This window comes from Teleopsis dalmanni, chromosome 2, assembly GCF_002237135.1.
Source record: "Teleopsis dalmanni isolate 2A chromosome 2, ASM223713v2, whole genome shotgun sequence".
Classification (NCBI taxonomy): domain Eukaryota; kingdom Metazoa; phylum Arthropoda; class Insecta; order Diptera; family Diopsidae; genus Teleopsis; species Teleopsis dalmanni.
The window spans coordinates 154,398,516-154,414,956 of record NC_051847.1 but is presented as its reverse complement, the minus strand read 5'-3'; the positions used below and the strand labels follow the sequence as shown (position 1 = coordinate 154,414,956).

General features: G+C 34.9%; 2 protein-coding genes across 2 annotated transcripts; one reads left to right on the top strand and one right to left on the bottom strand.

The window, feature by feature from the left end:
* The first annotated feature begins 217 nt into the window (after positions 1-217).
* On the top strand, positions 218-1,690 carry LOC119686169. The gene is made up of 2 exons (XM_038100671.1): positions 218-658; positions 1,403-1,690. Exons 1-2 carry the CDS (start codon positions 251-253, stop codon positions 1,673-1,675), a joined length of 681 nt encoding a protein of 226 aa, XP_037956599.1. The 5' UTR covers positions 218-250; the 3' UTR covers positions 1,676-1,690.
* An 8,847-nt stretch (positions 1,691-10,537) lies between these two features.
* On the bottom strand, positions 10,538-15,733 carry LOC119675975. Its single transcript, XM_038087197.1, has 3 exons — positions 12,217-15,733; positions 11,572-12,120; positions 10,538-11,502 (listed from the first exon to the last, which is right to left on the bottom strand). The coding sequence occupies exons 1-3, from the start codon at positions 15,731-15,733 to the stop codon at positions 10,538-10,540; spliced, it is 5,031 nt and encodes a 1,676-aa protein (XP_037943125.1).
* Between the last annotated feature and the right edge of the window lie 708 nt (positions 15,734-16,441).

Below are 16,441 nucleotides of genomic sequence, written 5' to 3'. Positions count from 1 at the left end.
AAATTTGAGTAGAGTTTGATCGTTCGTTCGCTCACATTTGCTATGTAATCTGGACGTCTACTAAACGCAATAGAACGTTCGTACAAATTTATTGTACATTTGTGCGTAGATGACATGCAAACGAATGTTCGTTCATTTGATGTTTTCTTTTATGCAACAATCGTGATTAGTCGTGTGTGTAATTATATTACATAATCTATTATATAATATATAAAGTATATAAAATATAAATATAATAATATATAAAGAAATGAGCAATAACGTGATTATAGCTAGTGCTGCTTTCATAGTTATATCTGAGGGCTCCAAAAAAAAGCGTAAATGTTGGATGTCAGAGTTTCTGAATAAAAGAAATTGTATATGCACACCGCTTTTTAAAGAACTGGATGTTAAACGCTTTCATAACTTCTGTCGGATGTCTGAAATGGACTTCGATAAGATTTTAAAATTGATATCTTCTAAAATATCGAAAGAAGATACAAAGTTTAGAAAAAGTATAACTCCAGCAGAAAGACTGGCAGTCACCCTCAGATTTTTGGCAACTGGGGATTCATTTACCAGCTTGGAGTATTTATTTAGAATATCGAAGCAATCTATATCCAAAATTGTACCTGAAGTTTGTTCGGCTTTGCTCGAAGCATTGAAAGAATATGTGAAGGTAAGATTTTAATTCAAATCAATAACTTTATTAATAATTAAAGCTATTATACAAGTATAATTATATTAAAAACTATATGTCAAAAGCTAAACTTAAAGTAAACTGATAAAAAATTATAATTATTGATATAACTATATAAATATTATTACATAATATTTAATAATCTGCTCCACTATCGTAAAGTGGATCGGATGATGACAGCACTTGCTGACCACATAATTGAATATTTTCGGCAACATCACTTTGTGTAAACAAAAACACTTGCGGTTCTGTAGCATCATTTGTTTGATTCAATGGTGACGGCAACGGGGAAGATGTATTTGGAAACATGTCAAACGCTCCCATATCAGCATCAAATATAATATTATTTATTTTGTGCTGTACGACGTTCATTGTCCTTTTCGAATATGTCCTTAATTTACGCGCAATATGATCTCCATATACTGCGCAATCATCATTTTTCGCAACAGCTTCTTTCAATATCTTGTAAGCTTCTTCTATCTTCGGGTTTTCGTTGTGCTTACGTTTTGATGGCGCTTTTTTGGGTGACTTAAAAATTCGGTTCGCATTATCCTCCACGGAAATTTCGATATCATTCAGTGTTTGATCTTGGATTGGATTAGAATCACAAGTTGAAAGCTGTGAAATATTGTTAAAATTTTAATATATTTTTTATAGACTTTTACTTTTTATCTAATGATGTTTTCTAATACAGATATATTTCTTTTAAAATCAATTTTTCAGACGCCTATTTCTCCTGAAGAATGGTGCGCTGTTGCTAAAGTATTTGAACAGAAATGGAACTTCAACAATTGTATCGGAGCTATAGATGGAAAGCACTGTGTTCTTCAAGCTCCATTTCATTCAGGAAGCGATTACTTCAACTACAAATCTTCTTTTAGTATTGTTCTTCTGGGTATTGTGGATGCAGAATATAAATTTTTATATGCTAACGTAGGTTGCCAAGGAAGAATATCAGATGGCGGCGTTTTTAATAACAGCGCTTTCTACAAATAACTTAAAAATGAAACTTTGGGACTACCAGAAGAAATGACGTTGCCTGGGAGCACAAACAAAGTACCATTTGTTTTTGTTGCTGATGATGCTTTTCCACTGAAACCAAATATTTTGAAGCCCTACAGCGGAAAACACGATAAAGGCTTAATAGAGCGTATTTTCAACTATAGACTTTCCAGAGCTCGTACAGTCGTTGAAAACACATTCGGAGTTTTGTCCAGCGTTTTTCGTGTTTTAAGAAAACCTATTCAATTACAGCCAGAAAAAGCATCTATTATAATTTTAGCTTGTATACATCTTCACAATTTTTTACGGTCAAGCAGTTCTTCGAAACATTTGTATAACCCTCCGGGGACACTTGACAGTGAATGTGATGGCATTGTTACTCCAGGCACTTGGAGAACAGACACTAACGATTGCAATTCTTTTAAATCTTTACGAAAAGTGGCTAGAAAGCCTCCAGCTCAAGGTGAAGATATTAGAAAGCTGTATGGAGAATACTTTATGGATGCAGGAAAAATTCCTTGGCAGGATTATTATGCGTAGATTTTCTTTATTAAATAAATTACGTTATTAAGCTTATTTTTTAATACTATTAAAAAATTACTTGTAAATACTAAGTCAGGTTTAAGAATAAACAATAAAAATCCAAAAATTTACATAATGTTATTTCATTCGTTAAAAACTAATCAATTTTTATTGCAAAAAAACGATTTTACATAAATATTGGTAATATATAAATAAATACATACTTCTTTTAGACCAATTTAGGAATTGGTCTTGGTTGGAATTTATCCAACAGAAATTCCATCGCTTTAAAGCCAAACCACGTGGACTTATATTGCTCATCAGCAGCACTTCCAGACTTCTTTTCTTTTTGCTTCTTCCGCTCGCGTCGAAAAGACGATAACAAAGAATTCATTTTTTTCTTAATGTCGTTGACATCTATTTCCATATCATGAGCAATTCTGTCCAGGCATCGTGTTTCATTTTAATATTTTTGTAATTAGGACTTGTACAGTCCCACAAACACTCTTTATTCCTGTACAGTTCAATTAATTGAAAAACGCGATTATCTCGCCATTCCATATTGATTTGTAAATATAAAAGTATTTTAAATAAGACACTAGACACTAATAATATAGAATATGTGAACACATTCGTTCATTGTTCCATCGCTAAGCGAACATTCACGAACGCAAACAAATATTTCTTTTCATACAAAATATTCGTCCACATCTAACAGCAAATACAATCGAACAAACGAACGAATTGGTACAAATTTTACAGCAAACGCAAATGCATCGGAACACTACCAAACTCTACAAATGCGTTCGCTCGCAATTGTTTCATCGTGTAGACCACCTTACAAATTTTTGTTCGTTCGCTTTGTTTCCTATAAAGTTTTTTACCCGTCCACACCTAAAATAATTCGCATGCATTTGTGCGAACGTTCGTTCGCAAGCGTTCGCTTAGGTGTGGACTTACCTTAAATTGCTTGTAACACTTTCAATAGTATTACATTTTAAAAGCAACTCTTTGTTCTCTTTAATTATTTCTAAACTTTCATTTTTTTCCCTAATTTCTACTTCTTTACTTTTAATAATTTCAATTTTTTCTTCAACTACCTTCTCTAACTTTTTTAATTTTATTAAAATTTCTGAATATTTTTCGTTAAGTTTTCTTTTTCTGGGAGTTGCTTCAGAAAGACTATTGTCTGTTTGGACCTCTCTTCCACAAACAGAAATTTCACTTCTATCAAAGGTTTTACTAACTCCTATGCTAGAGAGGTGATTTTGCTTTTCATTTTCCACATTGCTTTCGTTGTTAATTACATTTTTATTTAAATTACTAATATAACTTAAATCTAAATTAACGTCCGGGATTGCGCATTTAGAAATTTGTGCAGAACACATCATTTCGGCAGAAAAATGATTGTTACAGGCAAACATATATTTAGTTTGCCCAACTACTCCTAAGCGCTTCATCCATTCTGTTCTAATTTGGTAATAAATTATCAGAATTAAATGAAATACAAAAATAAAAATTAATTATAAAGAAAAACAAGTATATTTGGTTAGTTACATAAAAAGAATCAACAATAAAAAATAAACATATTTAACTACAAATAATAACACAAAGTTAGTTTTGTCTTTGCAGACGTTTCAATAATTTTCACACAAATAGCTATGCTAAAAAACAATTATTTACTTTTTACATACGATATACATATTTTTAACAGAGTTCGTATTTGCGTACCCATGAGCGGCTCATTTCGGCTCATTCTGCTCACGGCTCATGAGCCGGCAAAAAACTCTTTTCATACGATGGCTCACGCTCACGAGCGAGCCCAACTACAGAGCTCACGCTCACGAGCAAGAGCCGCCATTAAGTTATAAATGGGCTCACGCTCGTGACCAAGAGTATGAGCTGCGGCTCATGAGATCTTATGCGCCCAATTTAAGATTTTGCTATTATTTTTTTTTGTGAAAACATGTCATTAAAAAGATTAAAAATATTAATAACCTTGAACTAACTAAAATATGGACATAATCAAGTTCCTAAAATAAATAATAAATATATTTTTATTGTTTAATAACAATATTTTATAAATTTGTTTTTCAAATTCAAATTATTGTTTCGTTATATTGTTTTAATATGAAATTATATATTTTTACATATAACGTTTATAAAAATAAATAAAGCAAATAAACTAGTAAATCGCTTTTTATTAAACATTTGAGCTCGTGAGCTCTTTGCTCGTGAGACCTCATGAGCAGCTCTTCAATATGAGCAACTTGAAGGCTCACGCTGGTGAGCAGCTCTTTAATATGAGCCAATTATAGGCTCACGCTCATGAGCCCATTTTGGGCTCACGTAAGAATTGGCTCTTGCTCATGAGCCTGAGCTGCTCATGAGTGAGCAAATACGAACCCTGATTTTTAACGCCTCTATTTAAATAAATTTATTGTACAATTAAATTTCAATAAATACATGCCATTGAAAATACAATCTATTTAAACATTTATTTTGTAGATTACTTAACATTTATGATCAGTAAGATTCATATTCCATTTTCATTTTCTGGTATAGGATAAGAACTACAAGATATATAAAAACCATTTTTATAACGATTTTTTGTTTTTTTTATATAATAATTTTAAATATAATTTGATTGAAATTAATATTTTCAATAATATTAAAAAAAAATCTGGAAACGTTATTCGCAAAAAATCAGGGTTTTTATTATAAATTGTTTTTTATAATTTTATTGCTTTATCATTACGAACATAAATTATTACTTACAATTATTTTAATTAACACATCCATATTTGTTATTCCACATATACTGTATTCCACATATACTGTAAAACAATTATGCAAAACACTTATGCCACAAGTTTACGTAAAACTGAAATGCAAAGTTTACCTTCGTTCCTCATTGTTGTCCGGGAATTTATAAAGGGATTTAAACTCCTTACATCCTTTAATACACTTTTTTCCCATATTTATATATAAATACTAAACTTTATTTTCACAATTTATTTGTTTTTATACAGTAATAACACAATATGCTACTACTTTCAATTTTAACTACTTTTTGTTAAATATTTGCGCGGTAAATTTTGTATGATTTGGCGCAACGAAATTTTATATTACTCTCAAAAAATCAAAACCAAAAAACAAAACCACACTCTTTCTTACACTCTTCGTGGTAAACTTTTTGAAATATTCCGTTCTCAAAAGTACTCGAAGCATTGGAAAAAGGTGAAAAGGTGAAAAATTTCAGTGATTTCAGTTGGTGTTAGTGTACTTTTCACTAACACTTTCAAGAGCCCTACGGCAAATTGTTGTTGTGCGAAAAAACAAATTTTAGTTCACAATGGAGTTACCGTTCTTATAAGGTATTCTTTGCTTGATAGACAAACATATGCACTATTGTGAATCATGTCAGGGTTTTAGAGCGTGCAGCTTTAATCGAATTTATTTTGTTATTTTGTTTGATTTGTGTTCGCTAAGAAACATTGAAATTGAATTCAAATTCTTTTTAAAATAAATAAAAATATATTTTAATAATACGAAATTATTATTTAGTATTACATTACAGTAATAAACTAAAGTAATATATTTAAATTAAACTTTAATATTCTAAAAATAAATATATGTCGCATTTGCATTTCTTAACCGCCGACTCGCCATGATGCGATGCGTTCGTTCTCGCTTATTAACCAATTCTGACGCCTCCTTTCTCATTCAGTGCTACAACCCATCAGCTGATTCAGCTATTCATACACATTTCTTTATTCAGCGCGATAGCGCCCTCTATATGTGAGTGAGAAGCACAAGCGCCACCTACCTGCGAGTAGCGACCACATCCAAACATACTAGTTTGGCATCACTGCCGACACGGCCATTCTGACATTCCACACGTCCCTGTGTGGTGTCGTTTTAATTCATCAAAACCCCTCCACTTCGGCCATTCCTGATTGTTTCACTCAACAATTCGTGCCCTTGCTTAACACCGTGTCTCATGACTCAAATCAATCACTATCGCTTATCTCTAGCGATCTGCAGTGTCTCATGACACAAATCAATCACTATCGCTTATCTCTAGCGATCTGCAGTGTCTCATAACACAAATCAATTACTATCGCTTATCTCTAGCGATCTGCAGTGTCTCATGACACAAATCAATTACTATCGCTTGTCTCTAGCGATCTCCAGTGTCCCATGACACAAATCAATTACTATCGCTTATATCTAGCGATCTGCAGTGTCCCATGACACAAATCAATTACTATCGCTTATATCTAGCGATCTGCAGTGTCCGCTGACACAAATTAATTACTATCGCTTATATCTAGCGATCTGCAGTGTCCACTGACACAAATTAATTACTATTGCTTATATCTAGCGATCTGCAGTGTCCACCGACACAAATTAATTACTATTTAACAAGTTACTAATCATAATTTATTACAATAATGTTGTTTTTTCGTTTTTTTTTTACAAGGTACAAAATTCAAATACAAGTTTAATCTTCTTCTTCATATATGTGATCCGGCATCTTTCGTAATCTCTCATGTGCATATTTGTAAGTTCGATTTGAACACAAACCCTTAAGTGTGTACCTATCACCGTTCAACACTTCAACAACCTTATATGAACCCTTATATTTAGGATCCAGCTTGCTTTGATTTCGCTCCTCGTTTTGTAACAGGACGAAATCACCTACAGAAAACCTCTTTACTTTACTCTTTAAGGAGTCAAAACGCTTTTTGTCATAAACCGAGTTTTTCTCTATATTTATTAAAACATTTTCTCTAACCTTTTCCAAGTCTATTTCCACATCATCACAATGGGCTGACACTAAATTCAGAGGTCTAGCCGACTTTCCAATTAAGATTTCAAGGGGGCTCGCTTGAGTTACCCGATTCATTGAGCAGTTGAGAGCTAACTGAACCTCAGGTAAGGCATCTTGCCAGGAAATATCAGTGGTTTCCACTGCAGTAAGTATGTTTTTGAGAGTACTCATTATTTGCTCAACTTGTCCGTTAGCTCTAGGGCTACTTGTAGCAATTAAATGAAGTCTAATGTTATGTGCAACGCAAAAATCTTTAAACTCCTTACTTGCAAAACAACGACCCTGATCTGCAATTATTCTGTTAGGGGCACCAAACAGTGAAATACTCTTTCTTAGAGCCTCTATACTACTAATTGAATCAATATTAAAGGTGTGATGCAGTAAAACATATTTTGTGAAAGCATCTATGTGAACGAAAATGCATTCTTTTCGATCGTTTTTACCGCTTAGTTTACCTGTTGCATCAATGTGCAACGTGTGCCATGGAATGGCTAGTTTTGGAATAGGATGGAGTTCTATCTGACTCTTTCCTGCATTAGATTTACAAATTTTGCATGTTGCACAATTTCCAACTAATTTTGTAACAAACTTAGACATGCCCTCAAACCAATAAAACTCATATAATTTTTCAAGAGTTTTTTCAGTTCCTAAATGCATCAACGATTCATGGATGTTATTGACAATGGACTACCTAAGCGCTTTGGGAAGAATAGGTAAACAGCGATTCTTTTTCTTACGTTGTATCTTACGATACAAAATGCCCGATCGAAACTCATAAGTTTTTTCGATGTCACTATGTAATTTATGATTGAGAAAATCGGACACTATCTTTGCAATGTCAATGTCTTTTTCTTGTTCGGCCTTTAACCAATCTTCGGTTAACTCTACTAAATTGTATTTCTGAAACAATTTGCATAGTGCATTCTATACTAGCCTGTCCGATGCCGGTCACATTTACATTATTAAAAATTTTCTTACCACTAAATTTACTGCTTACACTCTTCTTCATTAAGGAACATTCAGCACCAGAATCGTATAAAAAATTGAATTTCTTGTCCTCATGTATCAGAGTCCCCATTGGCATTCCAACGGCACACATTTCCACCCGTTTCTCGATATGTTTACTTTCATTCTTTTTACATTTAGAAGCATAGTGGCCCACTTGTTTACACTTATAACAAGTTACTGCCTTATCATTGCTTGATGACGATTTACACTGGAAAGCTTTATGGCCACTCGAACCACAGCGAAAACACTTTATTGCAGCTGAACTGGAACTCTGCCGTTTAGGCGCACTGTCACCAGCACTGTCGATCATCTTTCGCTTAATAGAAATTGCTTTTAGTTCTTGCTGAAGCGATTTACAAGTGTATGCATCACACGTGTGCGCTAATCGACGCAAACGATTGTCAAATTGTGCAACATGCGCCAAAACGATAGACACAGCAATATTTTCTATCGACATATCACTCCAACGCGAAATCAGAGTGGCTGCCAGAGTCGGTGCATACGCTGCAATAGATTCACCTTCTTTTGGTCTTTTATTGTTCATGTTTAAAATAAAAGCGGCTACTGATTCGTAAATTTCAAACCGTGTTTTAAAACATTCTTTAAATTCGGCCCACGTTAGCCCCGTGTGTGATATTTGTAATAGCCACACTGACGCTGCCCCTTTCATGGCTCTGCTTAATGCAGACAATAGTGCACTTCCTTGCAGCGAATTTTCACCAACGACCATATCAGCCATCACAACCCAAGCATGAGCATCAGCGCCCTCAGTTGCTGGGTCAAATTCAGGTAAATGTATTTCGCTATTCCGACCGAGTAACGCATGCGCAATTGCTTCCAAACTTTGATTTTGACGAGCTATTATTTGCTGCCATCCTTCAAAAGATTCTGATCCCACTTCTGATGTCGCATTTGCATTTCTTAACCGCCGCCTCGCCATGATGCGATGCGTTCGTTCTCGCTTATTAACCAATTCTGACGCCTCCTTTCTCATTCAGTGCTACCACCCATCAGCTGATTCAGCTATTCATACACATTTCTTTATTCAGCGCGATAGCGCCCTCTATATGTGAGTGAGAAGCACAAGCGCCACCTACCTGCGAGTAGCGACAACATCCAAACATACTAGTTTGGCATCACTGCCGACATATATTTATATTTATATTAATTTTAATATTTTTATAATTTGTAGTTATATATACATTATATGTATATTAAATTAAATTAAATTAAATTAGTAAAATCCATATTTTTTTAAGCAGTTGAAGCTTAAGGGACCGATATTTGTATCTTTTGTTGGCATTTTCGATAGCCAATAGTAATTTTTCTTGTATTACAGTAAGTTTTTGGTCACAATACTCTTGCCTCCCTTCACTAAAATGTTTTCAATATTTTCTAGGCGATTAAACTATTAAGCTCTATCGCAATTTTCTCCCACGGTGGTCTGGAATGTGACTTGTTGCAAAAGCCTTTCGCAATGTCTGGATATTTCTCCATATTTGCAACAAGTTTTACTATCTGCTTTTTATTGCTCATCAATTTTGCCCTACAACAAAATTTATTAATTTTATAATATGTAGAAGTTATTATTATTTAATTTTATATAAATACATTATTCGTTGAATAATATATCTAAGAAATTTGAAAAATGATGGCATGTTGAAAATATTTGAAGAAATACACATAAATAAATAACAAAACAAAAAAATGCAACAATCCTTATATTCAATATAGATATAACACATTACACTTGAAATCAGATATATTAAATGATATATTATATTAAATCTAAATGAATTATTACTAACTAATAAATTAGTAATATTAAAATTATGTTAAATTTATATGTTAAATTTATATGTTAAATTTATATGTTAACAGCATTTAACAGTTTTAACAGCATTTATTTTATACGATCGACAAACTTCTACTGCTCAAATGCAGTAAAGAAATTTATCTACCGCTGATAGAAAAACTTCTATCGGTTTGAAATTCATAATACCAAAATTTGATTTTTTCTATCAGCAGTAGAAATTTTTCTACTGTCTATCAGCGATCGACAATCCATAATAGGCACTATTGTGTACAGGATTACTATTGTATGTATTGGGTATACTTTTAGCTTGCACAGTTCTTCTTCAATGGCACAATGCTCATGACAAAGTGATAATCGTTATCGTTTTGTTATTATTTTTAAAATATTTTATTTTTTTCTTTGCATTTCATAAGTGCACGGATTGCTTTTCGTGGATTGGGAGAACTATTATTGTTACAAAAAGAAAAATAAAAGAGATAATTTTTTGTAATTTGCCTTGCGGTTCGCCAAGGCTTGTACACTTTATTAAAAAACACGCTACTACAAAACTAGAAAAAACCACGCTAAAAATTCCGCCAATAATCCACACGAACGTTTGACATTAGCTGTCACTTAAGTTTTTGGGTGACCAGATGGATTTATAATTTACAGGTGACCAGTTGTACTTTTCGGTTTAACATCCCGGCCCCATTGAATCATCTGAATTCAATATTGGTAATAACGCCAGCTTCGCAATGGGTCGAGTGAGTGTGGTTTCAGGCGTCTTAACTTCTGCCACTCTGACCTTGCCATCTGCTCCTGTTACCGTGCGAATGATGCGACCAAGAAGCCATTTCATAGGTGGCAGGTTATCGTCATGAATAATTACTAAGTCACCGACCCTTAAATTGCGAGTTGAATGTTGCCAACGATTTCGTGATTGTAACGTGCATAAATATTCATGTTGCCAGCGACGCCAAAATTGAGATTTTACTGCAGTAATTCGTTTCCATCGAGCAAGCAACGAAATTTCCTGTGACGTAATCACTGGTTCCGGTATGTGCTTTAGTTTTTTGCCGATTAGCAATTCGCCTGGTGTTAATACTGACAAGTCATTAGGATCTGTGGATATACTTGTAAGTGGACGGGAATTCATCACAGCTTCGATCTCGACGAGAGCCGTAGCTAGTTCTTCGAATGTAAGTCGAGCATTTGATAGGGTTTTGTACAAGTGTGATTTTGCAATTTTTACCGCAGCTTCCCAGAGACCTCCGAAGTGAGGTGCCCTTGGCGGTATAAAGGAAAAGTCAATACGTAAATTTGCGCAATGTGACGTGATGGTATTAATTGTACATTGTTTATTAAAGAAATTGCGGAACTCTCTGAGCTTGTTGTCTGCACCAACGAAATTTGTTGCGTTGTCGCAAAATATCTTCATAGGCACACCTCGACGACCAACGAATCGTTTTAACGCTGATATGAATGCGTCTGCAGATAATTCTGTTACAGCCTCCAAATGCACCGCTTTACTTCCAAAGCATACAAACACAGCAATATAAGATTTATATGGTCGCTTGCCTCTTATCTTTAAATATGTGGGTATTGGTCCGGCAAAATCGACTCCAGTAACATGAAACGGCAAGCATTCTGTGACTCGTTCTTAAGGAAGATTACCCATTACTTGCTCTAACAATTTCGGTTTATATTTGATGCAGTGAATACAGTTACGAACTACCTGAGTTGCTAAAGACTTGCAATTTATGACCCAAAATTCTTGTTGAATGAGTGTTGTTAAGGCTCGCGGTCCGGCATGAAAATTCGAGCGGTGTATGTGTGTCGCTAATGAGACTACGAATGTGTCCGCCTTTGGCAATAATAGAGGATGCTTCACTTCAAAAGATACATCTGCATTCATCAGACGGCCACCAACGCGTAATAACAACAAGTTCCCAAACTGTTCGAGAAACGGACATAAGTTTGCTAGTTGACCCTTAATTGGCTTTTTTGTTTTCAGCAATGTAATTTCTCTAGCAAAATGGTGCTGTTGAATAGCCCAAACAATATGATATAGAGCATTTTTTAATTCGCTAGCCTTGAGTACATCAGTATTTCTTGATCGTGGTTGAATGACACGTAACACGTAGGCAAATGTACGCACACATTTAAGATAATTACCATAATAATAAATTTGTTCGATAATATATGATGGTTTCCTTTGTTTAATAATCAGACACGTTTTCTTGCGTTCCAAATTAAGATGTGTGGTCTGTAATTCCACTGATGAGTGCAGAGGTCATTCATTAATGTTGTTTTGGAGAAATGTTGGCCCGTGAAACCATATGGATGACTGCAATGTGTGCACCGAACACCCACGCGAAATGACGTCTGCCGGATTATTTGCTGAATCAACATGATGCCATGTAGTATTTGTTGACAAATTTTGGATGTCGGCAACTCGATTGCCAACGAAAACGGATAATGTTGATGATTCAGAGCGAATCCAATGAAGTGTGATTTGTGAATCGGACCAGAAATGGACTTCTGATATTTCAAACGATAAATGCGGTTGTACCTTTGCCCATAATTTCGTTAATAATTGAGCTGAACAGAGTTCTAGTCGTGGCAACGAACATGTTTTCGTAGGAGCCAATCTTGATTTTGAAGTAAGTAAGTTTACGCATATGGTTCCCAACGAATCCTTACATCTCAAGTATAGGCAGCAACCGTGCGCCTTTTCAGATGCATCACAGAAGCCGTGAACTTGTACTTCAATTGTGTTAGACATTCGTACAAAACGAGGAATATGTAGCAGTGGTAAATGTTGCAAGTCATCAATGAAATCCTTAAATTTACTTGCTAAAATCTCTGGAATGCCTTCATCCCAAGAAATATTTTGTACCCACAGCTGTTGTAATATGATTCTTGGTACTACAATGATTGGATTGATTAGGCCCAACGGATCGAAAAATGAAGCTGTAAATGATAGAATCGATCTTTTAGTAGTAACGCTTACCAATTTTTTAGGTTTAAACGAAAACATAAATACATCTGTATCTGGTCTCCATTTTACTCCAAGAGCACTGGTTGTGTCTTCATTCAGCTGAAGGTCGCGTTCCAAAGTTGCATTTAAGTTACAATGACTACAATGCCACTTACACAATTCCATCCCAAAGTGATTTAATATTTCAGAAACTTCTTCTTTTATTTGCACCAATGTTGCCAAATCGTCCGCTCCGGTGACCATATCGTCGACGTAAAAGTCGTTTAGAATACCGGCCTTTCCTAGTTCATGCGCCTGATGATAATTTTCAGCAGCATACTGGAGACTTCGTATTGCAAGGTGTGGAGCCGCTGATGTGCCGTATGTGACGGTGTTAAGCATATACGTTGAGATTGGTTTGTGTTCATTTTCTCGCCATAGTATTAGTTGGAACCGCCTATCATCTGGATGAAGCAACACTTGACGGTACATTTTGTTTATGTCTGCCATTAACCCATACTGATGGTTCCGAAAACGAATTAGTGTAACAAATAAATCGTTTTGTATTGTTGGTCCGACCATCAGTAAGTCATTTAGTGATACTTGTGATGCTGAGCGACATGACGCGTCAAATACTACTCTCAATTTCGTGGTCTCACTAGTTGGTTTCAACACGTAATGATGTGGAATGAAATAGTGAGCACGACTCAGATCAGGAGACATAATCCGGGACATGTGACCTAGATTTTCATATTCCTTTAAAAACAATGCGTAATCCTTTTTCAATGATGGATTTTTATTCAGTTTTCGTTCCATCCAATAAAATTTCTGCAACGCTATGTCACTAGAGTTACCGAGAGCATCGGGATTGGTTTTAAATGGAAAACGTACTATTATTCGATTTTCGGCATTTACCTGTACATTCTCTACAAAATGCTTTTCACATTGTTGTTGCTCAATGGTGAATTTCGAAGGTTGGGTAGTAACATCCTCCAATTTCCACAGACGTTCAACATTAGAGTTTGATGTTTGGAATGTTGTGCAAAAACTTCGGTAATCTGAAGATGACATGCTTGATGATTCACATTTACCACTCACAATCCACCCCAATTTGGTCTCTTGAAGTGTTGGTAGATTAACACCGAGTTGGGTGCGACCAGATAACAATAACGCGAAAAATACTTCCGTTCCCAATAGTGCATCGATTTTTCCTGGGACATTGAATTCAGGATCTGCAAATTCGATGGCTTTCGGCATCGGCATATTCTTTAAGGAGATAGATTCGTCAGGTTGATAGCCAGTGATGTTGTTTGTTAACAGGAATTCAACCGATTTTTCAAAATTGCTTACTCTGGATCGTATAGTAGTTTGAGTTTTGAAGTTTAATTTTATGCAAGCGTCATCAACACCAGATAAATCAATTGAGGATTTTGATTTTCTTAAATTTAACATCTGTGCAAATGAATGTGTGAGTAGATTCACCTGAGAACAGGAATCCAGTAGTGCTCTACATATATGGTAGCAACCACCAGCATCTTGCACAAGAATAATAGCTGTGGCTAAAATGACTGTACTTTTCTTTTGAATTGAGTCGCTTCTTACTGAAGTGGCATGTGATGTGGCTGAGAATGTACTAATTTGATGTTCACCATTATCCGCTGAATGTAGAAAAGGAACTTGTACTGGTGACTCAACAGTTTGGTGAATCAAGGAATGATGTCGCTGCTTACAAAACCGACACGAGTATCTTGATGGGCATTCCGATACACTATGTCCCTTATTAAGACAGTTATAACATAATTGCAATTGACGTACCTTTTCTTTCTTATCTTTAGTGGATAACATAATAAAACGCTGACACGTAGTAATTGAGTGATTTTTCTTCAAACAAAATACGCATACCAATTCGGATTTCTGAAATTTATTTATACTTGTTAGCATTGTATATTGTTTTGATCCCTTGATGACTGGTTTATTTGCTAATTGATTTGATACTTGAAGGTTATTGTTTTTGCCTTGTGCTTCCAATTGTTGACATCTTCTTTCTAACATTTTACAACAGCCCTCCCATGTAGGCAACGTTTCGTAAGACAGCTGATCCTCCCAACGTTGCTTCGTACCGGGATCCACTTTGTTCATTAACAGATGGATCATGATTGCGTCCATGATTTGTGTCGTAGAACTCAATGTTTTGAGTGAACTATAGAGCGCTGACATTGTATCTACAATATTTCTGAGCTGTTTGGAATCCGATTTACAAGCCACAGGAACCTTAAAGAGTGCAGATATATTTTCTAAAAATATGAGCGTGTCATTATCATAGCGATCATTTAAACGTGCAATAACTAGCTCGTAGTTTTCTTCCGACACTTGAAAGGCCTTTACGGTTGATAGCGCCTCTCCACTTAAACATGTCAACAAATGGTTGAATTTTTCGATCTTGGATATAGTAGCATCATTATTAACTAAGTTATTAAATGAGTGTATGAAGTTTTTATAATCCATATAATTTCCATCAAAATGTGGCAATTTCAAAGCTGGTAAACGAGTGTTATTAATTGTTGGTGACATTACGAAGCTGTGTTCGTTATTAACAACATCTCTTGGTCGGCGTTCTTCCATAAGAGACTTTATTTTAGTTTTAACCGTGATATACAACTCATCTAAATCATTGCGTCCACCATCAGCGGGATCTAAATTCTCAATTTGAAATTGATAGTAAGTAGATTGCTTATAGTACGACTTTACCAATCCCAATCTACACTCCAATTCAATGTAAGATAATTGTTTTGTTGAATCAATTTGATTATTAATTCGTGTTAAGCTTCCCTTGCACGATGCTCTTTGTTGCTTTAGAGACGTTACTGCTAATGGTTTTGGTGTAGTTGCTGCGTTCTCTCCGTCTGACATAATGAAGCTGCTACAATTTTAACCTTCAGATGATGCAAACGATTGTATTGAATGTTATTAAAATTCGAAAGTCTGTTGCGAATTGAACAACAAACTATTTGTACTCTGATCAGCACCTGCTGATACGGACTCCAATTATGCGAATTGGAAGAAAGTCCTGTCACGGTCGCCAAAATGTTACAAAAAGAAAAATAAAAGAGATAATTTTTTGTAATTTGCCTTGCGGTTCGCCAAGGCTTGTACACTTTATTAAAAAACACGCTACTACAAAACTAGAAAAAACCACTCTAAAAATTCCGCCAATAATCCACACGAACGTTTGACATTAGCTGTCACTTAAGTTTTTGGGTGACCAGATGGATTTATAATTTACATGTGACCAGTTGTACTTTTCGGTTTAACAATTATAATCATTTTCATTGTTGCCACCCGCTATATCACAATTGGTGCAATGGAATCTAACGAAATAAATTCCACATCCAATTGGTTAGCCTTGCTTTGCAGATATAAGATGTTACTCGTCGTTTGACGAGGTTCCTACTAATCCCGCAAGAATAACATCCTACTGAAATATTGCCATTTAGTACAATGTTGATAGGCGGCTGCCTGTTATTCAACCAAAGTTATAAGTAAATCGCAATCTATTTCCTAAAAGTATCATATTGTATCTTTTTATATTTCCATTAATAAAATAATAAATATACCATC